The 25,006-nt window shown below is 38.1% G+C and overlaps 7 protein-coding genes across 7 annotated transcripts; 4 read left to right on the top strand and 3 right to left on the bottom strand.

The window, feature by feature from the left end:
- The first annotated feature begins 788 nt into the window (after positions 1–788).
- On the top strand, positions 789–4,239 carry LOC106353185 (carbon catabolite repressor protein 4 homolog 2). Its single transcript, XM_013792891.3, has 11 exons — positions 789–1,304; positions 1,525–2,272; positions 2,356–2,442; positions 2,528–2,611; positions 2,692–2,778; positions 2,872–2,958; positions 3,060–3,113; positions 3,214–3,305; positions 3,418–3,532; positions 3,612–3,759; positions 3,849–4,239. The coding sequence occupies exons 1-11, from the start codon at positions 1,147–1,149 to the stop codon at positions 3,992–3,994; spliced, it is 1,806 nt and encodes a 601-aa protein (XP_013648345.2). The 5' UTR covers positions 789–1,146; the 3' UTR covers positions 3,995–4,239.
- A 26-nt stretch (positions 4,240–4,265) lies between these two features.
- On the bottom strand, positions 4,266–7,794 carry LOC106353186 (DEAD-box ATP-dependent RNA helicase 52). The gene is made up of 7 exons (XM_048737095.1): positions 7,627–7,794; positions 6,582–7,366; positions 6,404–6,487; positions 5,818–6,060; positions 5,415–5,582; positions 5,160–5,273; positions 4,266–5,078 (listed from the first exon to the last, which is right to left on the bottom strand). The coding sequence occupies exons 2-7, from the start codon at positions 7,287–7,289 to the stop codon at positions 4,464–4,466; spliced, it is 1,932 nt and encodes a 643-aa protein (XP_048593052.1). The 5' UTR covers positions 7,290–7,366; positions 7,627–7,794; the 3' UTR covers positions 4,266–4,463.
- Positions 7,795–8,610: 816 nt separating this feature from the next.
- On the top strand, positions 8,611–11,864 carry LOC106353187 (carbon catabolite repressor protein 4 homolog 1). Its single transcript, XM_013792893.3, has 11 exons — positions 8,611–8,982; positions 9,149–9,869; positions 9,963–10,049; positions 10,133–10,216; positions 10,293–10,379; positions 10,475–10,561; positions 10,658–10,711; positions 10,807–10,898; positions 10,990–11,104; positions 11,178–11,325; positions 11,404–11,864. The coding sequence occupies exons 1-11, from the start codon at positions 8,825–8,827 to the stop codon at positions 11,547–11,549; spliced, it is 1,779 nt and encodes a 592-aa protein (XP_013648347.2). The 5' UTR covers positions 8,611–8,824; the 3' UTR covers positions 11,550–11,864.
- Positions 11,865–12,197: 333 nt separating this feature from the next.
- LOC106356828 (non-specific lipid transfer protein GPI-anchored 22-like) lies at positions 12,198–13,082 on the top strand. The gene is made up of 3 exons (XM_013796553.3): positions 12,198–12,579; positions 12,693–12,776; positions 12,878–13,082. The coding sequence occupies exons 1-3, from the start codon at positions 12,237–12,239 to the stop codon at positions 12,967–12,969; spliced, it is 519 nt and encodes a 172-aa protein (XP_013652007.2). The 5' UTR covers positions 12,198–12,236; the 3' UTR covers positions 12,970–13,082.
- A 258-nt stretch (positions 13,083–13,340) lies between these two features.
- On the bottom strand, positions 13,341–17,156 carry LOC106353188 (DEAD-box ATP-dependent RNA helicase 11). Its single transcript, XM_048737094.1, has 7 exons — positions 16,997–17,156; positions 15,953–16,755; positions 15,754–15,837; positions 15,141–15,383; positions 14,721–14,882; positions 14,505–14,618; positions 13,341–14,202 (listed from the first exon to the last, which is right to left on the bottom strand). Exons 2-7 carry the CDS (start codon positions 16,652–16,654, stop codon positions 13,675–13,677), a joined length of 1,833 nt encoding a protein of 610 aa, XP_048593051.1. The 5' UTR covers positions 16,655–16,755; positions 16,997–17,156; the 3' UTR covers positions 13,341–13,674.
- Positions 17,157–18,505: 1,349 nt separating this feature from the next.
- On the top strand, positions 18,506–21,674 carry LOC106353190 (serine/threonine-protein phosphatase PP2A-4 catalytic subunit-like). Its single transcript, XM_013792897.3, has 11 exons — positions 18,506–18,800; positions 18,964–19,020; positions 19,134–19,217; positions 19,465–19,536; positions 19,726–19,797; positions 20,056–20,096; positions 20,353–20,419; positions 20,684–20,875; positions 20,986–21,075; positions 21,165–21,272; positions 21,343–21,674. The coding sequence occupies exons 1-11, from the start codon at positions 18,714–18,716 to the stop codon at positions 21,406–21,408; spliced, it is 936 nt and encodes a 311-aa protein (XP_013648351.1). The 5' UTR covers positions 18,506–18,713; the 3' UTR covers positions 21,409–21,674.
- A 54-nt stretch (positions 21,675–21,728) lies between these two features.
- On the bottom strand, positions 21,729–24,026 carry LOC106353189 (lipid phosphate phosphatase delta). The gene is made up of 8 exons (XM_013792896.3): positions 23,622–24,026; positions 23,443–23,538; positions 23,284–23,358; positions 23,065–23,195; positions 22,699–22,802; positions 22,483–22,611; positions 22,288–22,403; positions 21,729–22,203 (listed from the first exon to the last, which is right to left on the bottom strand). The coding sequence occupies exons 1-8, from the start codon at positions 23,781–23,783 to the stop codon at positions 21,781–21,783; spliced, it is 1,236 nt and encodes a 411-aa protein (XP_013648350.2). The 5' UTR covers positions 23,784–24,026; the 3' UTR covers positions 21,729–21,780.
- Between the last annotated feature and the right edge of the window lie 980 nt (positions 24,027–25,006).

Here is a 25,006-nt window from a genome sequence, read left to right as displayed (position 1 = left end):
GTTGGTCATAAACTATTGTTAAGTTAATAAAATGATTTTCTTGTTTGGTCTAAAGTCTTAACCAATGTTTAAAAATCGGACATGTATTTTTTAATTGAATCAAAATGGTCTAATCGGTCCAACCAATTTAACCGAATTTTAATTTTTAGTTAAATAAAAAATCATATAACTAATTTATATGATATTTTGAATAATATTCTAATCATAATAATATATATACAATATATATGACAATTCTTTTAAATAGTCATTTTTAATTTTTTGCCACCAAAATAATCCTAAAAACAACCAAAATTACCTTTTTATTTTGAAATTTTAAATTTAAATTTTTATTTTTTAAAAAATTTAAAATTCACCTTTAAAAATTCACCAACTAACTCTAAATCTAAGTTAAATTAGTTAACCATGTGGTATAAATACATATTTACGATTTAATAAAAAAAAGTTGATAATTTTTCTTTTTGAGAGCTATTTTGTGAAAATAAACTTAAAAGAGACTATCCTATATAATTTCTCATATATATTTGATAAAATAAATATTAAAATAATGTTACTTTCTAGAAAAAAATTAAATTTTAAATTTTTGTTTTTAGTTTAGATTTTGAAATTGGAACTAAATTACTTGTTTTGGCGAATTTGAATAGTTTTAATCAATTTTAACAATATAACTCAAATCTCATTTTTAACAAGACAACCCAAAATGGGACAAAACCGTAAGTCATGTCATGGTTTTGATCATCCGGTCCAGTTTTCGAAACATTGTCCCGAAGGGTAAAAAGTAATAATAATTAGTTTTTTGTTTATTCACTGATTTTTCTTTCCCCATTATCAGCGTTAGAATCGATCATTGAACCTCTCTCAAAGATCCACCTCCTCTTCTTATTATACGACTAAGATCTTCTCGATTCCAGATTTCTCTTCTTCTTCTCTTGTTCGCGATCCAACTTAAATTTCTAAAATTTCGAGAGAGAGACGATATCTAGGGTTTCGTGGGAGGAGTTTGCTCTGGCGTGTTTTTAGGTGAAAGTAAATGGTGGATCACTCTATTTCATCTCCCTTTCCACGAAACCATATAGCTAATCATTCGAGTCTCTGCTTCGATAGTGTTAGAGTTCTTCCACAATCACCAGGTGCGACGCAAAAGCGATGCTGAGCGTGATCCGAGTGCATCTCCCTTCCGAGATTCCTATCGTGGGTTGTGAATTAACTCCTTACGTCCTTGTTCGCCGCCCCGATAAGTCCGCAGCCACTGACGATGTCCCTGAATCAGCTCCTCTCGATGGTTACTTCTTGAGATACAGATGGTAAAATTTGAAACTTTCTCTGCTGTTGATCATGGGTTTTGTGTCTTTTGTCTGATCGTTTGTTTTTATGGATCATTTGGCGAATTGGGGTTTACTCAAAGTTTGAAACTTTGATCTAAAGTTGAGAGATTTGCTCAAAAGTTTGAAACTTTGATCTAAAGTTCAGAGATTTCTGTTTTGGGTCGTTAAGAGAATTGCTAATTGGTTGTTTAATTTGTAGGTATCGAGTACAGAGTGATAAGAAAGTAACGATTTGTAGTGTGCATCCAACGCAGCAAGCCACTTTACAATGCGTATTCTGTTCAAAGCGTAAAGCCCTTGTTTCCAAAAGCTACCATTGTTCTCCCAAATGCTTTGTAGACGCGTGGCAGCATCACAAGACCTTACACGAGCGAGCTGCTGCAGAGAACGGAAACGAGGAAGATGATCAGTTAGTCCGGTTTAACAGCACCGGCTCTGGAGTTCTCTCCGGTACCTTGTCAGGTTCCATGTCTAATCTTAACCTCGCCAGTAACGGTCCAACGCCGTTTTATCCTTCTAGTATCACGCAGAAGAATGGAGGAGAGACGTTGGTCGAGGTCGGGAGCTGCAAAACGTACACGCCAACCGCTGATGATATTGGCTACGTTTTGAAGTTCGAGTGTGTTGTGGCGAATGCTGAGAGTAAACAGGTTGTGGGACATCCTAGTACTATTTTGACTTCACGTGTTATCCCTGCTCCTTCTCCGAGTCCGCGTAAGCTTATCCCTGTAAATGGAGCTGATGTGATGGGTCACTTGGATCAAGATGGTCGGATTCAGTCTGCAGGATCGTTCACTGTTCTTTCTTATAATATTTTGTCTGATACTTCGGCAAGTAGCGACCTGTACAGTTATTGTCCTCCTTGGGCTCTTTCTTGGTCTTATAGAAGACATAATCTGTTAAGGGAGATTGTTGGTTATCGTGCTGATGTTGTTTGCCTACAAGAGGTATGCTTTTTTTTTTTACATGGACTTTGTTTAAGTATATTATAAACGAACAAAATGTTCATTGTTCTTTCTTTATCTGGCAGGTACAAAGTGATCATTTCCATGAAATTTTCGCTCCTGAGTTGGATAAACATGGGTACCAAGCTCTCTACAAGAGAAAGACTAATGAGGTTGGGTCATTTGATTCCATACCATTACCACATACTCCTTCCTTTATGTTGGAAAGTCTATTAACCGTAGCTTACTCGTTGATAGGTTCTTAGCGGGAGTACAAGTGCGATTGATGGTTGTGCAACATTTTTCAGACGGGATAGATTTTCACATGTGAAGAAATATGATGTTTGTATCTCTTCTATAATGTTTACTCGCTCTATCTGTTTAGATCCTTATGCTGATTCACAGGACTGTTGTTAATCCAGGTTGAATTCAATAAGGCTGCTCAGTCTTTGACTGAGGCTATAATCCCTCCTACGCAGAAGAGAACTGCTTTAAACCGACTAGTTAAGGTACTTTTGACATGCTATAAGTCGTAGCTGATACTTAGAGAGTTGTTGTTTTACATCACACCATCACTGATTCCCGTTATCGTCATGTCTTAGGATAACATTGCGTTAATAGTTGTTCTTGAAGCAAAATTTGGTAATCAACCTGTTGATTCTTCAGGGAAGCGCCAGCTTATCTGTGTGGTAAAGTTTCCTTCTTCTTCTTCTTCTTCTTCTTCCCATTCACTTGTTTGTTTCTGTTCTGCGTGAAAGCTGGCTAATTATCTCAATTTTGGCTGCTGTAGGCAAACACACATGTAAATGTACAACAAGAACTGAAGGACGTGAAGCTCTGGCAGGTATGTGTATCTCTCTATCCTAAGGAACTCGAAATTTCATTGAACTCAAAGAGGATTAGTATTCACACCTCAGTATCTCTGTGTATTCTTTTGAGTTCAGGTTCATACCTTATTAAAGGGGCTAGAGAAGATAGCTGCTAGTGCGGATATTCCTATTCTTGTTTGTGGAGACTTCAACACCCTTCCCGGAAGGTTTTTTGTTAAATTCTTTTGACCTGATTTATCAAATTCGATATGCTCTTTAATGATTATTGGTGTAGAAAAGCTAAAAGATCTGCTTTTTGGAATTTGTTATTTATTGCAGTGCACCTCATACACTTCTTGTAATGGGAAAGGTTGATCCACTACACCCAGATCTATTGGTTGATCCCCTTGGAATCTTGCGTCCTCAAACCAAACTGACTCATCAGTTGCCTCTGGTAACATTTTTGGTTTTTCCTTCTGTTCACCGTTTATGTTACCTCTCTTGTGGATCTTTGATAAGAGAAGTTGTTTCAGGTGAGTGCCTACTCATCTTTTGTGAGACCGGGAACGGGTCTTGGACTGGAACAACACAGAAGGAGAATGGATCTTAATACAAACGAGCCTTTGTTTACCAATTGTACAAGGGACTTCATTGGTACTCATGACTATATATTTTATACAGGTATCACCACTTCTTAACTCACCCTCTCCTACTTCATCAGAAAGATAACAAGTTAACTAAGCCGGAAGATCTTGCTCTTTGGTTTTCAGCGGATACGTTAATGGTGGAGTCTTTATTGGAATTGCTGGATGAAGATGGATTGAGGAAAGATACAGCTCTTCCTTCCCCTGAATGGTCTTCTAATCACATTGCTCTCTTGGCTGAGTTTCGATGCATGCCTAGAACCAGACGCTAACCACCTTCACCTTGATAGGGTTTTTTTTTCTTTTGGTTTCCGGTTTTAAAATCGGATTGTGACAGGAACTCTTTAGACAAGACCTCTACCAAAGTATGTAATAGAGAGGACACAAAGGTCTGAAGTTGTTCTGGTCCAAAGTAAAGGCAGTTCACTTTCTTAAGTTGGGTCATTGTTTGTAATGACCTCTGTGTTGCTATTATAAATCCTTCCATTTTTAATAAAAGTTATTGTTTATGATTAAACATAATGCTTTGTAAGGACTATAGAGAACTCGTGAAAAATAATAGTCGACTAGGAGTTTTTGTTTTGCTTCTTTCACATGCACAAGTGAAGACTCACTCGTGTCTACATAAATAAACCATTTAGAGAGCGAACATACACATACGATGCTCTCTATTAGTAAAACAATAGAGATAAGAGAGAGGACTAATTGTGTTTTTTTGAAGAACTGGAGTCAACAAACAGCTTAGTCCCAAGCACTAGCCACTCCAGGGCCGTAGCCTTGGTTAGGAACGGTTCCATATCCTCCACCGTAGTAAGCACCACCTCCTCTGCCGTATGGTACATAACCACCAGGAACGGCTCCATAACCACCACCTGGTACGTTTCCATATCCACCAGGCATTGCTCCATATCCACCACCGGGAACGGCACCATATCCTCCTCCACCACCACCATAGTAGCCACCACCACCGCCTCCTCCTTGGCCAAAAGATTCTCTCCTGAAGTCACGGCCACCAAACCGCCCACCAGATCGTCGGTTCTTACCACCTCCAAATGAAGCACGAGATGCATACCGACTAAGCCAGTCAGGGACCTCCTGGTTTGCTTCCTGCATTAGCTCAGCTAGTGGCTTGGCCATTGATGTGTTGTTATCATTGAAGAAAGCAGTTGCTAGTCCTGAATTGCCTGCACGTCCTGTTCGTCCGATACGGTGGACATAGTCATCGATATCGTTTGGTAGATCAAAGTTAACCACATGGGCCACGTGTGGAATGTCAAGACCACGTGCTGCCACATCAGTTGCAACCAAAATAGGTGTCCGCCCAGTCTTGAATGATCTCAGTGCCACTTCTCTTTCCTTGTATGCATAATAAAACGATATGGTATCAGGTTCGGTTGCACTGTACTATACATTTTCTGATATGAACAACTCACTAACCTGTTGTGACCTATCACCGTGGATGGTCGTTGCTGGGAATCCGTTCATGCACAACCAATTCTCCAACGAGTCAGCTCCCTTCTTTGTCTCCACAAATACAAGAGTCAAAGCTTGCTGTAAAATAAAATTAACAGGATCGTCAAGGTGCTCTTGAACCGGAATGCATCATATAGAACAAAGCGGCAAATGAAAGGAGAACTAGTATTAACTATGTTAAGTTTTAACCAAGAAACCAACTATATTGGTTTGCATTACCTTTCCTTGGTTACCATTCTCCCTCTGAGCATGAAGAAGGTCCATTAAATGGCTTCTTTTGTCAGAATCGTGAACAAATTCTACTCTTTGGACTATTAAATCCGTACTTGAACCCACTCTTCCAACAGCCAGAAATATGTAATTTGAAAGAAAATCAGATGCAAGTCTCTGCACACAAAATAAAACAAAGTTAAGCACATATAGAATTGGGAAGAGCATTTTCTGCACAGAACGTAACTTCTATCTTGTGGTTTTAACTTTAAGAGGCAAACTTATTGCAAGTCTTAACTAAACAACAAAAGTTACGAGTCAGCGATGTGAAAATACAAGAAAGACTTAGTTGAATCTCTTCACCCGTAAGGAAAAACACACAGAAAATGACATGTGAAAGAGTTCCACAAACCTGTATCTCCCTAGGAAATGTAGCACTGAACAGCATTGTCTGCCGGACACCAGGAGGAGGCATATCCATCTGCTGAACGATCTTCCTGATTTGCGGTTCAAAACCCATGTCCAGCATCCTATCCGCCTCATCAAGTGCTAGGTATTTTACCATCTGTAGTGAGACTCTACCTCTCTCAAGCAAATCATTTAATCTCCCAGGAGTTGCAACAAGAATATCAACTCCTCTTTCAAGCTCCCGTATCTGTAAAACAGAAAAATAAGAACAGATTAGCAAGAACATCGGACTTACTATCATGAAATACATAGCTGATTCCTAAAACTCTTCATCTGAAGGATATAATAGTTTAATTATCATACACCCACGTATACAGGAGGAATTCTGGTATAATACAGAGCAAAGCCTAGCCAGGGCATGTCATCAACCAAGCTAAGGGCTAACACAACTGTCAGAATATAACTTAACAAGGCGGACTGAGAAATCTAGTGTAATAACAGCCTGGAAAAGCACACAAAATCTCTCCTTTTTCACACACAGAATGTACAGGACGTGAAAAACGTTGAGGTCATCAAACAGTAACAGAAACCTGTTGGTTGACTGGTGTTCCTCCATAAGCAACCACAACTTTCACACCAGTTTGATAGGAGAACTTTCTAGCTTCATCATGTATCTGCCAAAAGAAACATAAAACAGACAGTTTTTTATGAAATCTTCACCGGAAAGTACGAAGGATAAAGATTGATATTAGAGCAGTGATTTCAGACCTGACATGCCAACTCCCTTGTTGGTGAGAGAATGACAGCAAGAGGATACACTCCCCGAACTCCACGTGGTCTCTCCACATGCTGCTGCTCCTTCATAATCCCACTAATAATAGGAAAACAAAAGGCAGCTGTCTTCCCAGACCCCGTCTGAGCACAAGCCATCAAATCCCTCCCAGCAGCCAAGATGGGAATCGCATTACGCTGCACAGGGGTCGGCTTCACGTACTTGCACCTCTGGATATTAAGATTCAGAGCCTCTCCAAGGTCTATCTCAGCAAATGTATTAACAGGAGGCGGCACATTATCCCCACTTGTCTCGATGGGAATATCTTCATACGCCTCAAAGTTAATGCCTGTGTTCTCCTGCTCGTCAGCAACCGGCTCTACATTCCCATCATTACCAAACGGGTTAGTTTCAGTATCCCTACGGTCCCAACCTCCACTCCTGTTATTCCAACCTCCACCACCTCCTCCTCTACCAACATAGCCTCCGCCTCCGCCTCCGCCTCCTCGACCACCATAACCTTGGCCTCCTCTACCACCATAACCACCACCACCACCATATCCTCCACGATCGCTACCAGGTGAAGCTCCACGGCCCCTAAGATGAGGAGGCACGTAGTTGGTTCGCGAGGGACGAGAGTTCCCGTAACCCCAACCAGATGGTGCTCTCTCCGCTTCAGAAACATCAGCCCATGATGAACTCATACTCGCAAATTACAACCTACAACTGATTTTTCAAACCTCCAACTTCGTCTTCTTCGATTTAAGACTAGATCAAAGCCCTGGAGAAGATCGTAACCAATTTAAGTTAGAAACAAGTTTCATCTGTGCATGTACCAAACAAGAACATCCATATACTGAAAAATGCAGATCGATTCAGCATAATCACGACGAACTAACAATAAGCTGAGAACAATCAACTTCTAAAATCAAAAAATGCACAAAATCACTAAACCCTAGAAGCAAGAGGAAATCGAACAGGCCATCGCTGTATATAGACGAAGCAACGAAACCATGCACAGAGAGAGAGATGAAGCGAGACCTTAAGAAGCTCGAATAGGAGGAATATAGAATCTAGATGAAGGATCAATGGTGTACGGAGGATATAAACCCTAATTCTTCTTCGTCTCGCGATCGCACACGAAGCAAAGTTTCTGGGAAATGAGCAAAAGATGGGAAGAGAAGATATTTGTATTTCGATGAACCTTTTTGTTATTTCCAAAGCTTTCTTTTTCAGGTTGTTTGCCGTTTTCGCTAAAGAAAAGCGTGCCGGCGTGGCTGTAACGAATTAAACTGTGTGTCGGGCATTAATTATCTTAGCGCGTGATGGAAACGACGAGGAGGGATTGGATGGAGGCGAATATTTATTATGGTCTGGACAAGAATAATTACTGACAAATTTAGAAATTAATTGCCAGAAGAGTATTACCAATTTATTTTTAAACAAATGCTCTATATTTGCGTATATGCTGGAAAAAGCCTAATTTATTACATTTTATTGGAAAGAGTCTCGGCTATCATTTTCATTTTAAAGTATCATATACACCCTCAATATGTGATTTTCAAAAATTTTGGCAAAAATATGTGATTTTACAAAATATCAACCTATAAGTTTTTATTTTGAAATAGCTGTAATGTTGTATAGGTGTATAAAAATATTATAGTCTGCACAGTGCACTGCAGCCTTTCGTTGTCCTTCTGAAATTTTCTTATAGAAACTACCTACAAATTTAAAATTAATTACCAGAAAAGAATTATCAATTCTTTTGTTTTAAAACAAATTCCCTATATTTGCGTATATGCTGTAAAAACTATTTTATAATTTGAGAAAAATATGTGCCCATCATTTTCATTTAAAAGTATCCTATACACTCCCAAACATTTAATAATTTTCTTACTATTATTATGTTGGTTTGCAAACACTAAATAAAATAAAATAAAACATTTTTCAAATATGAAAATAAAGTTTTTTATTTTTATTATTTTTGTAATAGCTGTTAAATAATGTTGTATGTGTATAAAAAACTGTACGCTTTTTGAAAATAAAACACCGTATATTGGTTTGTCCGAAACAAATCGATCTCACTAGGGTTCTGGGATAACTAGGGTTCATCAATCCTGTTGAGTTTTAGGGTCAAGTAAACGGTCTCTTCTTCACTCCCACGTCAACATACAGTAGAAAGTCTCAGCCTTTGAGCTTCGTTAGTGTTTAATTGCTTTGAGAATTACAGTTAAAAGCAATGCTTAGCGTTATACGAGTTCATCTACCGTCGGAGGTACCTATTGTTGGCTGCGAACTCACACCTTACGTGCTTCTCCGGCGGCCGGATAAGACCGCGACCACAGATGATGTTCCAGAATCAGCCCCTCTTGACGGTCACTTCTTGAAGTACAGATGGTAAGCTATACCAATAGCTTTGTCTCACTCTTTTACTTGATGTTCTTTATTAAAGTTCAAATCTTTGTTCTTTTTTTTCCAAAATTTTTAAGACTGTGAGAGATGTTTCATTTGACTCTGTCTTTAAAGTCTGTAATTTTAAGATGCATTCTCTGGATTTTGGCAGGTATCGTGTACAGAGCGATAAGAAAGTTGCTATTTGTAGTGTGCATCCATCCAAGGAGGCGACATTACAGTGTCTAGGATGCATAAAAACAAAGGTTCCCGTCACCAAAAGCTACCACTGTTCAACTAAGTGCTTCACAGACGCGTGGCAGCATCACCGTGTGTTGCACGAGCGTGCTGCCGCGGAAGGAAACGATGAAGAAGAAGAGTTGCTCCGTTTGAATAGTTCAGGCTCCGTCTCTAGCATCCTCAGCACCGTTAGTAGTTTAACAAACGGTTCATCGTCATCAGTTTATCCCTCAGCCATAACCCAAAAGACTGGCGCAGGAGGGGAAACACTTGTTGAGGTTGGACGCTCTAAGACATACACACCAATGGCTGACGATGTGGGGCATGTTTTGAAGTTTGAGTGTGTAGTGGTCAATGCGGAGACACAACAGAACGTGGGCCATTCGTGTACTATATTGACTTCTCGTGTTATTCCAGCTCCATCACCTTCTCCGCGTAGGATGATCCCTGTTAGTGGAACTGTGGATTCTAATGGCCGACCTATGTCTATGGGATCATTCACTGTGCTGTCCTATAATATATTGGCTGATGCGTATGCTAGTAGCGAGATATACAGTTACTGCCCCACATGGGCTCTTTCGTGGACATACCGTAGACAGAATTTATTACGGGAGATTGTTAAGTACCATGCAGATATAGTTTGTCTACAGGAGGTATTGCTTTTCTGGTTTAGTTCTGAACAAGTACACTTGTGTGAGTAGAGTAAGTTCATAGAGAAATAAAAATCACTTCCTTTCATCTTGCAGGTACAGAATGACCACTTTGATGAGTTTTTCGCTCCTGAGCTGGATAAGCATGGATACCAAGCTCTTTTCAAAAGGAAAACAAATGAGGTTTGTTTTGGCTCCTCCCCATGCTCACTTATGTTCACAGAATGTGCTGAACAGAACTTATTGATTCACTTGATAATTATTAGGTCTTCGTTGGTAATACAAACACAATTGATGGATGTGCTACTTTCTACAGAAGAGACAGGTTTTCTCATGTTAAAAAATATGAGGTATGTCCTAGTTTACCACTTTATTAGTTGTATCTATTTGGGTCCTTTTGCTTAATTCATCAAGCTACTCATCCAGGTTGAGTTCAACAAGGCTGCTCAATCTTTGACTGAGGCTCTTATTCCTGTGCCCCAGAAGAAAATTGCTTTGAATCGATTGGTTAAGGTATTCAAAGATGCTCTCTACTGTGCCATTCTTGTTTCCACACATTCTCTGTTTTATTTTCATGTAAAACTTATGTAGATTCTTTCTTTTTGAAGGACAATGTAGCATTAATAGTTGTCCTGGAAGCAAAATTCGGTAACCAGGCTGCTGATATTCCTGGGAAGCGCCAGCTTCTTTGTGTGGTGAGTTTTGCATCTCTTTGCATCTTTTTTTTTTTTCTCCCTTAAAGGTCTCTTGGTGATCATTTTTTCTCTATGTTATTGGTTTGTTGAGTGCAGGCGAACACACATGTAAACATTTCTCATGAACTGAAGGATGTAAAGCTCTGGCAGGTTCGTTATGTTGATTGCAAAAAAAAAAAAAAACTTTTCGGATTTCGGATTTTAGCATCACTTACTAAGTCACATTTGGTTATTGCTCAAAACAGGTTCACACATTATTGAAGGGACTGGAAAAAATAGCTGCCAGTGCAGATATTCCAATGCTTGTGTGTGGAGATTTCAATACAGTACCGGCAAGGTATTATGCCCAAAATGTCAAAATCTAGATGAGATTTTGATTCTGCTCTCTAGCTGTATTAATTTTGAGAGTTTCTTCCAAATATTTTCAGTGCTCCTCATTCACTTCTTGCTGTGGGGAAGGTTGATCCAATGCACCCAGATTTGATGGTTGATCCTCTTGGAATTTTGCGTCCTCACACCAAACTAACTCATCAGCTGCCATTGGTATGAAATACATACTTCAAAATCTTAAGAATTGCTACATATGTATAATCATCCTACCTTGCGAGCCATGCAGGTTAGTGCTTACTCGTCCTTTGCAAGAATGGGAGGCAGCCTTACTGCTGAGCAGCAAAGGAAAAGAATGGATCCTTCGTCAAATGAACCCTTGTTTACCAACTGTACCAGGGACTTTATAGGCACACTTGACTACATATTTTACACAGGTTCCTCCCCTATGCCTGCAAATTTGCAACTCAGTCTTCTTCTTCGTTCTGTAACATTTTACCTTTATATGGTTTCAGCGGATACGCTAACAGTGGAATCCTTATTGGAGCTGCTGGATGAAGAGAGCTTGAGGAAGGACACGGCTCTTCCATCTCCAGAATGGTCTTCTGATCACATTGCACTTTTGGCTGAGTTCCGCTGCATGCCTAAGACCAGACGCTGATGCTGCAAACTCACAGATAAAGCAAATATTTTATGGAGATACCATAAGCTGTAACCGGTGCTTAAAGACTGGACCCAGTGGAGATGATTAAGCTACATGAGGTAGTTTGGTAGATCGTGTGTCCATGTACTATATATCATAGGTTTATTTCCTTTCACCTCACTGTAAGAAGAAGTATGATCACTTTATGGTTCCTTGTTTTTTTCCTTCTCATAGTGATTCCTATTTGCGTGTAGATTTTTTCTTCCATGGCTTGTTATTGTAACGATGTAAACTTTAGATTCTTGAAGAAAATAGTGGCTGAGTTTATATTCACTTTTCTTGAGAAAAAAATATCTGTTTGTGGCTCCAACTCTCCCTGCACACAAATCCTATAGTATCAATGTTTTACACACTTTCTATGTGGATATCTTGTAGAGATTGTGAAAACGGACTCTGAACAACTTTTACTTATTTATTTAGCCCTCCAATAACTACAAAAGCTTCAGAACTCAAATTTCAACCGAGACATGAGACGTGTCAACTAGTAGTCATTTTAAACATTTTAAATAAGTTTCTTGCAGAATTAGAACTATGATTATCCCAAGTTGATAGTGAAACATATGTATACAAGAAGCAACAAGTCTGTTTATAAGTTTATAAAATGGCATACAGAGTACATTGTTGCATAAACTGGTGATTAGAGTCATGGGTTACAATCAAAATCGACAAAGGCTGGCTCTATTCATAACAGTAGCAATCATGTTTCTTGGTGTAAGATCAGACTTGAATCTAGACATAAAGGGATGTCAGGACTCCATGTCTGATCTCTACTCTTGTCTTCCTTTTGTCACTAGCAAAGCTAAAGCTCCAGACTCAACATGTTGCACCACACTCAAGGAAAAAATAGACAAAGGGCAGACCAAGAGATGTCTCTGCACTCTTGTCAAAGATAGGGATGATCCTGGTTTAGGGTTCAAAGTTGATGCCAACCGTGCAATGAGCCTTCCTTCCACTTGTCATGTCCCTGCAAATATCTCACAATGCCCAGGTCAGAAACTTCATACCATAATCTCCTCTGCAATATCTTCTGGAAACATAGAAGCAGATGATTTACAGTCACAAAATTATATATTTCTTATTATCTCATTTTTCTGCAAGAAGAGCTTCTACATTTGCCTCCAGATTCAGTAGCCGCTAAGATTTTTAAGCAATTCATTGAAGCCTTACAAAATGTTGAACCTAGAGGTACTAATACTACTCTTTTGACTATAAATGGTGCACATATGATTCCATCCCGTTTCTATGAACTAGTAGAAAAAATAACAAAGAAACAAAAAATATTGCAGCAGTCCCCACAAGTTCAAGCGTCAAAAGAAGAGACACGAAGCAATTTGGTCTAGTGATAGCTGGAGCTTTCTCAGTATGGTACCTACTGTAATCCTTTGTCATGAAAGTTAATAAATGCAACTAAACCCACTATACATGTCGTATCTATCAGTTATGGATGTACCATGCTTGATGCTTGTTAATAAAACATATTGTGTTCTCTTAGCATCTCACTACAGATATTATGTGATGGTATGTTAATATAACTGAAGAGAATACTCGTATGGAGCTAGATGTTGTTGAGTATCCTGGAGTTGAGAGCAAATTAGCTGTGTACGTTGAAGCATGTCAGACAATGAACTTGAAGTTCAGAGATTCAGGAGATGAATAGCAATAGCAGTTGAATCCAATGCTAGACATGTATCCTCATATGCAGTTGGTTCACACACAGCAACGATTTGTAAGCATGATAAAGCTATCACAGAATTAAAGTACAAATTGTATTTCACCAAGAAAGATTGTCAACAACACAAGAAAGAAGAACAAATTGGATCAAACCAACAAATGAATTTGTTAGAAGAAACCAACAAGATCAAAATCTTAAGAAACTAGTCTATTTTTTAGGCCAAATCCTAAAAATAACCTGAAAACAACAACAGAGACTCACCTACAAGGCTACAAGCAAGATTAGTTTATATCTATCTCTTGAATGAGAGATCTCAAAGGTGAGGGGCAAAATACATGTGCTCTCTTGGGAATATAAGAAGAAATAAAGAGTCAGGTTTAAAGGACGCAAAATTGACAAAGCCTTAATTGGCTAATCCCAAGCACTGGTCACTCCTCCACCATAGCCACCACTTGGAGCACCACCGTATCCACCACCACTTGGAGCACCACTGTATCCACCACCACCATAGCCTCCTCCTCCATAGTAGTCATTGCCACGGCCACCGCCACGGCCACCGCCACTACCGAAAGAGCCTTCTCTTCTGAAGTCACGGCCACCAAACCGACCACCACCCCGTTTCTTACCACCGCCAAATGAAGCACGTGAAGCGTATCTTGTGAGCCACTCAGGCACCTCTTGATTGGCCTCTTGCATCAGTTCAGCGAGCTGCCTAGCCAGTTGTGCATTTTTCTCATTAAAGAAGGCTGTTGCTACGCCAGATTTGCCTGCACGTCCTGTTCGTCCGATGCGGTGAACATAGTCATCAATGTCATTTGGTAGATCAAAGTTCACTACATGAGCCACATGTGGGATGTCAAGACCACGTGCTGCCACGTCTGTTGCAACCAAAATGGGCGTCCTCCCAGTCTTGAAGGACCTCAGTGCCACTTCTCTTTCCTTTAATGCATAATAACACAAAGTAGTAGTCAGATTTAGTCAACAGAGAACAAACTTCTTCATAATGAACTTGAAAGAGGTCATTCAGTAATATGAACCAGCTTGTTATTAAAAACATAGGTTGTTTTAGCTTTAGTTGGAGTGAAGTGTATATTTTACTTCACGATAGCAAGGTTTGATTCACATTAACATTAAAGAAATTATCAATCAACTAACAGTTTGGTTTTAGCTATTGCTGGAATAGAGTATATCGATAAAAACAGAATGGTAAGGTTTGATGTTAACATTATCAATCAACGAACCTGTTGTGTTCTATCACCGTGAATGGAGGTTGCTGGAAACTCATTCATGCACAACCAATTTTCCAAAGCGTCGGCTGACCTCTTTGTCTCCACAAAAACCAACGTCAATGATTGCTGTGTATGAAAAGAAAAGTAAAGCCAGCAACAGTCAGGGCGTCAAGAATTATGATAATAGATCTTGGCTAAGTAAACAGTAGATGGGAACTCTCGCATTACCTTGTCTTGGGTCTCTCTCTGGGCGTGTAGCAGATCCATGAGATGACTTTTCTTGTCAGCCTCATGGACATACTCAACCCTTTGGGCAATTAAGTCAGTGCTTGAACCAACTCTTCCCACAGCCAAAAATATATAGTTTGACAGAAAATCAGATGCGAGTCTCTGTACAGAAACAAAAAATGAAGAATTAATATAAACCTAAAGAACCAAATCTTCTTATGCTGAATATTATGCAGGCTGTTGTTCTCATATAACACGCATAAGGCATTTTGACTTCCTTGCCAGTCTAAAACTAAACCATCAAAGGTTCACCATCATGATTTGGGTAAGAACATTATTATCCTCTGACAGATTAAGCTCTGACTTTACTAGAATATAATTGAGCAAGAAAAGGGTGTTACGTGGACAAGTGAAACCAACCTGGATCTCCCTAGGAAACGTAGCACTAAACAACATTGTTTGTCTCATCCCACGTGGAGGCATGTCCATCTGTTCAACAATCTTTCTAATTTGTGGCTCAAAACCCATGTCCAGCATCCTGTCCGCCTCATCCAGAGCTAAAAATTTGATCATCTGCATTGAGACTCTAGCTCTTTCTAGCAAATCATTTAACCGGCCAGGAGTTGCCACAAGGATATCAACTCCTCTCTCAAGTTCCCTGAGCTGTACAAACAATAAAAGATGAAATCAACAAATTGATGCTTGAAAATTGATTGACTAACACCTGTAACCAGGATTGATCCCAATGCTTCTGCATATTACGCAATGATGATACAAGCGAAATGGCAATGCCAACTAGAATTCAAAAAAGTTTGTACGGTACAATATTAATTATGCACTGCTGACTTCAAAATCAAAACATAATTTCAAAAATGAGACTGGCTTAAGGAAGAACAGAGCTAGCAGAACCCAAACCAGTAAGCCGTAAGTTGCTATTAACTTAAAACAGACAACAGCTCTGTAAGAATGAAACAATATCCAAAGACAAAGGCAGACAACGAAGAAAGGAAAATTATATGTGCATGATAATTACCTGCTGGTTAATAGGTGTTCCTCCATAAGCAACAACGACCTTCACACCAGTTTGGTATGCGAATTTTTTTGCTTCATCATGAATCTAAATTAAAAAAAATGCAAAACGTCAACAATGTGTGTATATTAAAAAAAATACAAATATGTCTTGTCTGAAGAAATTATATTCTGTGAGAGAATGAGTAGATTCTCTATGTTACCTGAGATGCCAGCTCCCTTGTTGGTGAGAGGATAACTGCAAGAGGGTAAACGGTCCGTGAACCACGAGGTCTCTGAAGATGCTGATCTCTCATGATTCCACTAATTATCGGAAAGCAAAAGGCAGCAGTCTTCCCAGACCCTGTCTGAGCACATGCCATCAAATCCCTCTCTGCAAGAAGTATCGGAATGGCGTGACGCTGTACAGGTGTTGGCCTCACGTACTTGCACCTCCTGATGTTGAGATTCAGTGCCTCCCCAAGATCAATGTCCGCAAAAGTGTTAACAGGAGGAGGCACGTCTCCTCCACTGGTCTCAATCGGAATATCTTCATAGGCATCAAAATTAATGCCAGTATTCTCCTGAACGGCGGGTTCTAAATCAGCATCATCTCCAAACGGATTAACTTCACGGTCCCATCCTCCACCTCTGTTGTTCCAGCCACCACCACCGCCACCACTTCCTCGTCCACCATAACCTTGGCCGGGACGACCTACATCATTCCTGTAGCCACCGCCTCCTCCACCAACTCCACCTCCAGGAGCCCATCTAGACGGTTGACCACCATACCCTGGACGATCATTCTGTGGCGAAGGAGCAACAGGGTCTGGTTGCCTGTTCCTTAAATGAGGAGGAACATAAGCAGGCTTAGCCCTGGAAGCAGCCTTCTCTGAGTCAGCCACATCTGCCCATGATGCACTCATAACTGAAAGTTTGTCCTAAAATCTAGAAAAAGCTTGCAACTTTAAATAATCAAAACAACTGCAGCTGGTCCGGTTACTTGTTATCCTTGATAAGAATGAACCTGGCAAATTCCACAAATGTCTAGTTAGCAGAGAAGTGTAATCCAATAGCAGATGGGTGATTGTAAGTAAAGGAAGAGGCTTTATCGAAACCCATAAGCTGGAAAGATGAAACCCTCAAAAAATCTCAATCAGATCTATCAAATGACCAAGTTAGAAAAAGGTGGCGTTCTAAAAGCTCAAAATAGAGATACGTTCGCGGATAAACAAAGGAGAGAGGATCTATGGAGAGAGAGAGAGAACCTTAATAATCGGCAGAGAGAAGAGAATCGAATCGAAACGAGGAAATCAATTCAACGGTAGTCGTTCACCCAACGGAGAAGCTCGAAGAAGAGAGAAAAACCCTAAATGTACTTGTTTTGCTTATTTTTGGATCGGACACAACACAACACAACGCGAGAAAATAGATTTATTACCTTTTTTTACCAAAAAAAAGATTTATTACCTTTTTGTTTGATATTGTTGACCTACGATTATATGAGATTTTATACTTATAATTTTAAAATTTTAAATATAAGTAAGGGATCTCTATAAGTAATGTAAGTGTTAACAAAACTGAAAATCTAAAGCAAAAATTCTATAAATTAATAATATTAGAATTAACATAATTTATCAACAGTTATGAATTTTAAGATCTTTTTGTTTAAATTTGTTTTTAAGTATTTTATTTGGAAAAATGAAAACAATTAACAAAATATTATATATTAGTTTAAATTTATAGATTTTAGTTTAATTTTATATTATTAGCATAATTTATATATTTTTATATATTTAATACATACAAATAAATTCATTTTATATATAGCTCGATAAAGTAAAAAATATTATTCAAGATACAATTTTTTTATAAAACAATTAACAATATCATCTCAAAACCAAAATAATTGACCGAATTTCATCGCTTTGTGTAGGATTGGAACTTATTATTCGAAATCTTGCATCCCAATCTGAATTCACTCAGAAAATAAGATATTTGAATCTAGATTTTGGATACTAATAGATCCGTTAAATCGGATCCAAATCTGGATATTTTAATTTTTAAATTTTGATATTCGGATCTGAATATGTATTTTTAAAACATATTACTTTTTACATATGATATATTAATATTTTTATACATAAAATTAGTCTTATAATGTTACAATTTAGCTTTTACAATATTATAATAATATATATGTATATATTTATATTTATAAATATTGTATAAATATTTAATTTATGAATTATCTTTAAAATTATAATATTTTAAAAAAAATATTTTTATCTGGATCCAAATAGTAAAACTATAGATCTAACGGATCCGGATTCAGACCTAAATTGTGTATTATAATTATTAATTTATGATTTTAGTGAAATTATATATTAATCTAAATTTTCCTAAAAAATATTTTATCAAATTATTTATAGTTTACATTAATCTAGTTTATAATAAGAAAAAATAATTATATATATATATATATTAATTTATAAAGTTTATATTGTAAATAATTTATCATAAATTCATAATCCTAAATTATTATGGGTATCCGTCAAAAAAAAAAAAATATATAGAACGTCTATAAATTAATATTCGATAAATTAATAATCTCTATAAATTAATAAATTTTTCCGGTCTCAACTTGATTCAAAATTTAAGACAAATTGATAAAATAATAAAATTATATATTTTTATTAAATTATTTATAAATATGGTCTTATTAAAAATATAAATTAATAATTTGTTTTATATTATTTCATAGTTCAACCCCCACCCCCAGTCGCCACTTTTCTCACGCGCCCCTCTCCATTTCGATTTCCCCTCACTCTGCACAAGAAGCGAGAGAGAGAGAGAGAAAGGCGAAGAAGACGCAGAAACCATCCAATTTAGGGTTAGGGCTGCTCCTGATCATCATCATCTTGTCCTGCCTCCTGATCTCTCTTCTCGATCTGACTAGACGGAAGAAGACGCAGTATCAAAAACATGAATTCGGCTCCGACGGACGCAACACTCGATCTAGATGAGCAGATCTCCCAGCTCATGCAGTGCAAGCCTCTCTCCGAGCAACAGGTTCCCCTTTCTTCCGGTTAAATTGGATTCGTTGTGGGTTGAAGAAAGGTCTTTTCTTTGTTGCTGTAGATGATCTTTGTCTGTGCTGCTTATGTCAAAATAGGAATTTTAAGGAGGTGAAAGATGATCTTTACCATGTGCAGTGTTGTTTTGTTTTTAATAGGTCAGAGCATTATGCGAGAAAGCTAAGGAGATCTTGATGGATGAAAGCAACGTCCAGGTTGGTTCTTTATCTTACATCTCTTCATGTGGTATATATTGTGTAAGTACACACTCAATTCGTTTGGTTTAACTAGATTTAGTTTAATATATTATACATTTCCTTGCACGCAGCCTGTCAAAAGTCCGGTAACAATCTGTGGTGATATTCACGGACAATTCCATGATCTTGCAGAGCTTTTCCGTATTGGAGGAATGGTAAGATCTGTAACACTTCCTGAGATGCATAATGGCTGTAAAGAAGCCATTTATTTTACTCAGTATCCATCTTTTCTAGCAATTATTAATTCTGGGTGGGTAATACAAAGTCTGAGTGCATGCTCATTTAATATTCAGAATTATTTGGAGCTTTTTTTCATGTGTTTATATTTGAAAGTAGTGCTTATATTTCGTTTCTGGTTCCAATTGGTTGTCTAATGAATGTCCATCATACGCTCTTTTGCAGTGCCCTGATACCAATTATCTATTTATGGGAGACTATGTCGACCGTGGATATTATTCTGTCGAAACTGTTACGGTACCAAGTTCATACCATCTCCAGACTTTTTTTGTTCAACAATAATTATCTGATTTCGAAGTATAAAGACATAATTGTCGTTAACCAATATCCTGTGTCTATACTGGATGGTTTCTGTTCCTAACGTTCATGTATGTCCGTTAGATTAAGATGCTGATACTCTTTATATATTTTTAATTCCATTTCCAGCTGCTAGTTGGCTTGAAAGTACGGTATCCCCAGCGAATCACTATACTTAGAGGAAACCATGAAAGTCGTCAGGTAAACTAACTTTTGTCTCTACTTGTACGTTTACTTTCTGAGGTATACAGTGTTCAGATAATTTTTTTTTCTGGTTTCTGGCATTGAAATCTTAGACGAGACCCTATCATACTTGCAATTTATTTTCTCTTGTGTATGCACTATGCTATATAGATTTACAAGCCAGTTAAGGTTTTCCTTCATTTTGTTTGCTGTACTTTTCTCTCCTCAAACTTTATACCTGACTCATGGTTTAATACATTTTTTTCGCTCTGACAGATTACTCAAGTTTATGGATTTTATGATGAATGCCTGCGAAAGTGAGTCTTCAACATCTTTAAAATGCTTACTCATTCTGTTCATGCCATGATTCTTTTTTCACTAATGCTCCGCACGTCCTATTTGTCTCTGATATTCTCATTTGACTGTTCACAGTAGTATTTTTTTTATATTTTTTTTCCATACCTTAGTAATTAGTGCTAATCAAAGACATGTAATTCTCCTCATACGCCTGTAGGAAAATCTTTTGGGTCATTTCTGTTGCATTTTGTTTAAATTGCTACCTTGTACTTGCAGGTATGGAAATGCAAATGTTTGGAAGATATTCACAGACCTCTTTGACTATTTCCCACTGACAGCCTTGGTTAGTGCTTAAAACATCACGCTGCACATTCATATACTCATACAGTATAGATGACACGTTATCTGTTTCATGCTCTCATTATTCGATAGATGACCCATTTGCTGACGTTTTGGCGCTCTCAGTATTCGATATAAGAGAATGGCTTTTTTGGTACATACTTGTGCGTATGTTAGCATATTTGGCTGGCAAGTGTGGTGTTTCTAAGAGTTTTAGTTCCAACATATAAGGAGGGTATCCATCTCATGTCATATCTCCTGTTTGCAGGTGGAGTCGGAAATATTCTGCCTTCACGGTGGATTGTCGCCGTCTATCGAGACCCTTGACAACATTAGGAACTTCGATCGAGTTCAAGAAGTTCCACATGAAGGGCCGATGTGTGACTTATTATGGTCTGATCCCGATGACAGATGTGGGTGGGGAATCTCTCCTCGTGGTGCAGGATATACATTTGGTCAGGTATTGAATTACGTAGCCGCAGTTTCAGAAAATGTCCTGAATCTCCTTTTTCTTTGTGTGTTCCAGATAAGTGTGTAACTGACTTTCTTTTTTCCTTCCTGTTTCCGTAGGACATTTCCGAACAATTCAACCACTCTAACAGCTTAAAACTGATTGCTCGAGCGCATCAGCTGGTTATGGATGGGTTCAACTGGGCACACGTAATTCAATCAAACTCCTCTTCCCTGCATAGACTAGCCAAACCTGAGAATCTTTGCGAACTATGTTAAAAATCTCTTCCCATTGACAGGAGCAAAAGGTGGTTACCATCTTCAGTGCGCCAAACTATTGCTATCGCTGCGGGAACATGGCCTCCATTCTCGAGGTTGATGACTGCAGGAACCACACCTTCATTCAGGTATGTCTAGAAATCTTCATTTTGACCTCTGTGGCTTCAAAAGACTAACAGAGTCTAAATTGTGAAACAGTTTGAACCAGCCCCAAGGAGAGGAGAACCAGATGTGACCCGAAGGACACCCGACTACTTCCTATAAACAAGTTACCTCCTCTCAGCTGCATGGTTATTGAAGATCTCTGCTTATTCAAGTTGGTACAACGCATTTGTGTTCCAGCTTGCTTCTCTTTAAAATCGATTTAGCCTTTGAAATAGTGTAATATAGGCAACGAGGTCAATGAACTTAAAAACCCCATGAATGTTTGTGTTTGGCTTAAATTGTTCAGCTCCCTTCTGCATCAAAATCTGTTTCATGTGAGAGATTATTTTAACATATTTTCTCGTAATCTTTCCCTTGAATTACTACTTTTGCTCTTTAAAGCCACAGCAGTGGAGACTTTGTTATATGGTCAAGTGATATACAAGTGGCACACTAATATTATATAACACCAGAGAATGAAACTGTCTGTTACTACAAGTTAAAGTAAGAAAACATGGAAGGAACAAGATCAACAACAGACCAGGCAAGACCGGCGTATTGCACGAACCTTATACCAGTGTCAATATCAAACGAGTCCTGATTCAAGAAGTCGCAGAGTTTCTGTGAATATCCAACGGAGTTCTTAGTTTCGTCTGTATTCTTCCCATTTGCATATCCCTTGTCTAGCTTGAGCTTGGGAATGTAGGTGGTGGATCTTATCGGAATCCCAAGTGTGTTGGATACTGTTGGCAAGATCCATTTAGCAAGGGATTTACTGCAGAATTTCACTAAGAGTATCGTTGGTATCCCCATCACGACTCTCCCAAGGTAGGCTGTAACGGGAAGCTCTGGTGAGAAGATTCGTGGAGCTCCTTCGTGGTGGAATTGGCTGTATGTTTGCTGAACTCCAGTCACCTAAGACGAGCAAAAACATCGATTAAGGACTCTAAATAAACTATTTACAAAACTGCGCTATAATAACATTTCTTGACTGCTCACAATTCCTAGTGCAACCCCAGTGAAGGCGGTGTGATACTCGTAGCTTGGAGTTGGGTTCTCAGGGGTGGGATAAGCAAAGAGCAACAAGAAACTTAGAGCAGTCCAGAAGGAGCTAACTGCACAGTCAAATGGCTTCTCTGTTATTTTGTGTTTGCAAGTAGGAGTGTTAGTGAAAGTATGAGCAATGATGCTTACCATTCTGTTTCGAGGTAATGAAGTCGTCGATGTTTTCATTGACGGTAAGCCAAAGACCGAGAGTAAGGACTCCTATGGCAAGACCAGCGATGATATCGACCACACTGTGCATACCCAAGTAAATCCTTCCTAGGAAGAAAAGAAATGATGTCAGATGAGGAATCAAATACTTGCAAGGTATGTGCATTTCTCTGGTATGAGTAAGATTGATCTTACCAAATGCAATTACGGCTACCAACAGACAAGCAAGGGCAAATCCATAGTATTGGATAGACGCATCTTCATGTTCAAAAGAGGACAACACATAGTGTAATAGATATCTGAAAACAAAAACCAATAAGAAGACCAAGTGTTAAAAACCTCTCTATGCACACATCACCATTCACTTTAATACGGAGTAGTGTATTGTTCACAAAATGCTTCATCAGTTGATGCCATTGTCAACTATGGTATTCTATAGCACTCAGCTTATAACATTTCCCCAGTTTTGATCTTTTGAGAGCATTGTAATACTCAAGAGCAGACACTACTAGCTAGGAAATAACTACAACAAATAGGGTAAAGAGTTTGCGGATAACATACCCGGATAAGCAAACAGTGTTTAAAGTATGTGAAGAAGGCAACCCATACTCCATTGCATTGTCTTCCTCATCTTTTGTGGCAGTAATCCTTCTGACTGGTGGGCAGCTTGGACGAGGAGCTGATACAACATCCTACAAATACAGAAGACTGTATAAACCAAAAGTTCCTTCCTTCTTTTAAACTTCTAAGCTAAGAGAATGCGTTACAGAAAGTTAATACCTTTATGCAGTTCCCCAAGTAATCACAGAATGCTATCAACAGAGTCATCTGCCTAGCCAATCTACCATGTCCACTCTGTAAAGATAACATCAAAATTACGATCCTATCCACACAATAGTAAGCCATTTCTATGTCTAAAGTTTCTGACTTTGACGTTACCCAGAAGAGGAGAGGCAAGAAAGCAGTGTAAAAGGGCACAGAGACAACACACGAAAGCCCTGAGAAGAAAGCATCAAGCACTCCACTCTGATGTTTCTGCAAAAAGAAAGACACTTTAATTGATCTCTGAAACGAAAAGTCAATGAAGTTTAGATCCAAATGAAAAGTCAATAAAGCACCTGAATTTGGAGGATGAGGGGAACGCCACCGACGACTTGACGAGCGACCCATGGTTGAACAAGAGATCTAACCTTCTGGGTCAGTTTCAGATAGGAAGATAGACAGATCCATGTCACAATACTCACGAGGATCAATCCTTGCCATGTCCCTGACCCTTCCATTGAATCTTTCTGCTTCCTTCTTCCTCTCTCTCTCTCTCTTTCCCGTTTCAAGAAAGAGGAGAGAGAATTGTGAAAAATGGAGTCGAAAGATTGGAAATTTTTTGAGAGTAGCTCGTTCTAATGGTCGTGGTGGGGATGTCTCTCGCGGCGTCCTGTGAGGAGCTCCAATGGATGTTGGCTGGCAGAGAGAGAGAAGAGAGAAGAGAGAAAAAAATTAAAATAGAGAAACTTTCATAGCCACCAGCTTTGAGCCAGTACGCACGTTTTGGTCTACGTGTGGGTTGCGTGACTTGAGTCAACGCATCTTTAGTCAACAAACAATTTAGTCAAATTCCTTGAATATTATTTTACTTTCTATCGGTGATTGCCATTTTAAGATTTTTATTAAATCTTCGCAAATTTTATTTAATACTTCATCTAATCTATTAAAATAGGAGTACAAAATTAGATTATCCCTTAGTTTTCCACTATATTTACAATGGCATGCCACTGAAGTTATTAATTAACCTATCTTTTAGGATTTTTGTCTTTTCTCTTCAATTAATGTATTTCCAAAATCAAATTCTAACTAAAAAATCATGGCAACAATAATTAATAAACCTAACTTTTAATATTTTTTGTCTTTTCCTTTTTATTATACATATGTGTATTTGAAAATAATTAATTCCATATATACATTTCGTAATTACATACATTATACGGTAATTATTTTACTAATTCCACATATACATAATAAATAGTATACAACAATTTCATTATACATAATCATAAAATTTTGATCCATAAAAACAGTTTATACAATAATTTTATTATATATAATCATAAAATTTTGATCCATAAAAAATAAAAATACATTTGTGTGATTTTACAGGTCGTATTCTAAATAAATGGATGATATAATTAAGGGTTTACATGATAAAATAAAACTACTCAATATAAACTATAAAATTATTGTGTTTATAAATGTCATATTAAAAAAAAATTAAACGGGTAAATTTTAAAATATATATTATCACTTCTACAAATAAATATTCATTTATCAAAAAACTAACACCAGCGCGGGTGCGCGGGTCAAGCTCTAGTCTATTCTTAAAAAACTTCATATTCTAGAGAAGCTTCTCCGACCAAGGTAAAGCATGTCTGCCGTGAGCATTTCCAAATCGCCCCATCATTGTTTTTTATTTGGACTACGAACGGTTCGGTATGGTTTATTTTGATTAGTA

The sequence above is a fragment of the Brassica napus genome, chromosome A7 (genome assembly GCF_020379485.1).
Source record: "Brassica napus cultivar Da-Ae chromosome A7, Da-Ae, whole genome shotgun sequence".
NCBI classification, from domain to species: domain Eukaryota; kingdom Viridiplantae; phylum Streptophyta; class Magnoliopsida; order Brassicales; family Brassicaceae; genus Brassica; species Brassica napus.
The sequence above is the reverse complement of the archived record's forward strand: the minus strand, read 5'-3'. Positions and strand labels throughout refer to the sequence as shown.

Coding starts and splice junctions, on each gene's coding strand:
- LOC106353187 (XM_013792893.3), top strand. CDS start 8,825: ATGCTTAGCGTTATACGAGTTCATCTACCGTCGGAGGTACCTATTGTT. Junction 8,983..9,148: donor CACTTCTTGAAGTACAGATG/GTAAGCTATACC, acceptor GGATTTTGGCAG/GTATCGTGTACAGAGCGATA. Junction 11,105..11,177: donor TAACTCATCAGCTGCCATTG/GTATGAAATACA, acceptor CGAGCCATGCAG/GTTAGTGCTTACTCGTCCTT.
- LOC106353190 (XM_013792897.3), top strand. CDS start 18,714: ATGAATTCGGCTCCGACGGACGCAACACTCGATCTAGATGAGCAGATC. Junction 20,420..20,683: donor ATTTCCCACTGACAGCCTTG/GTTAGTGCTTAA, acceptor TCCTGTTTGCAG/GTGGAGTCGGAAATATTCTG. Junction 20,876..20,985: donor CAGGATATACATTTGGTCAG/GTATTGAATTAC, acceptor CTGTTTCCGTAG/GACATTTCCGAACAATTCAA.
- LOC106353185 (XM_013792891.3), top strand. CDS start 1,147: ATGCTGAGCGTGATCCGAGTGCATCTCCCTTCCGAGATTCCTATCGTG. Junction 2,612..2,691: donor CACATGTGAAGAAATATGAT/GTTTGTATCTCT, acceptor TTGTTAATCCAG/GTTGAATTCAATAAGGCTGC. Junction 3,306..3,417: donor TTCAACACCCTTCCCGGAAG/GTTTTTTGTTAA, acceptor TATTTATTGCAG/TGCACCTCATACACTTCTTG.
- LOC106353188 (XM_048737094.1), bottom strand. CDS start 16,654: ATGAGTGCATCATGGGCAGATGTGGCTGACTCAGAGAAGGCTGCTTCC. Junction 14,883..15,140: donor CGTTTCCTAGGGAGATCCAG/GTTGGTTTCACT, acceptor GTTTCTGTACAG/AGACTCGCATCTGATTTTCT. Junction 14,619..14,720: donor AGAGAGAGACCCAAGACAAG/GTAATGCGAGAG, acceptor TTTCATACACAG/CAATCATTGACGTTGGTTTT.
- LOC106353186 (XM_048737095.1), bottom strand. CDS start 7,289: ATGAGTTCATCATGGGCTGATGTTTCTGAAGCGGAGAGAGCACCATCT. Junction 6,488..6,581: donor CAAGGGAGTTGGCATGTCAG/GTCTGAAATCAC, acceptor TTCTTTTGGCAG/ATACATGATGAAGCTAGAAA. Junction 5,274..5,414: donor AGAATGGTAACCAAGGAAAG/GTAATGCAAACC, acceptor TTTATTTTACAG/CAAGCTTTGACTCTTGTATT.
- LOC106356828 (XM_013796553.3), top strand. CDS start 12,237: ATGGGTTACAATCAAAATCGACAAAGGCTGGCTCTATTCATAACAGTA. Junction 12,580..12,692: donor AAATATCTCACAATGCCCAG/GTCAGAAACTTC, acceptor TTCTGCAAGAAG/AGCTTCTACATTTGCCTCCA. Junction 12,777..12,877: donor ACAAAATGTTGAACCTAGAG/GTACTAATACTA, acceptor AAAATATTGCAG/CAGTCCCCACAAGTTCAAGC.
- LOC106353189 (XM_013792896.3), bottom strand. CDS start 23,783: ATGGAAGGGTCAGGGACATGGCAAGGATTGATCCTCGTGAGTATTGTG. Junction 23,196..23,283: donor ACTTGGGGAACTGCATAAAG/GTATTAACTTTC, acceptor CTGTATTTGTAG/GATGTTGTATCAGCTCCTCG. Junction 22,612..22,698: donor GGTAGCCGTAATTGCATTTG/GTAAGATCAATC, acceptor TTTTCTTCCTAG/GAAGGATTTACTTGGGTATG.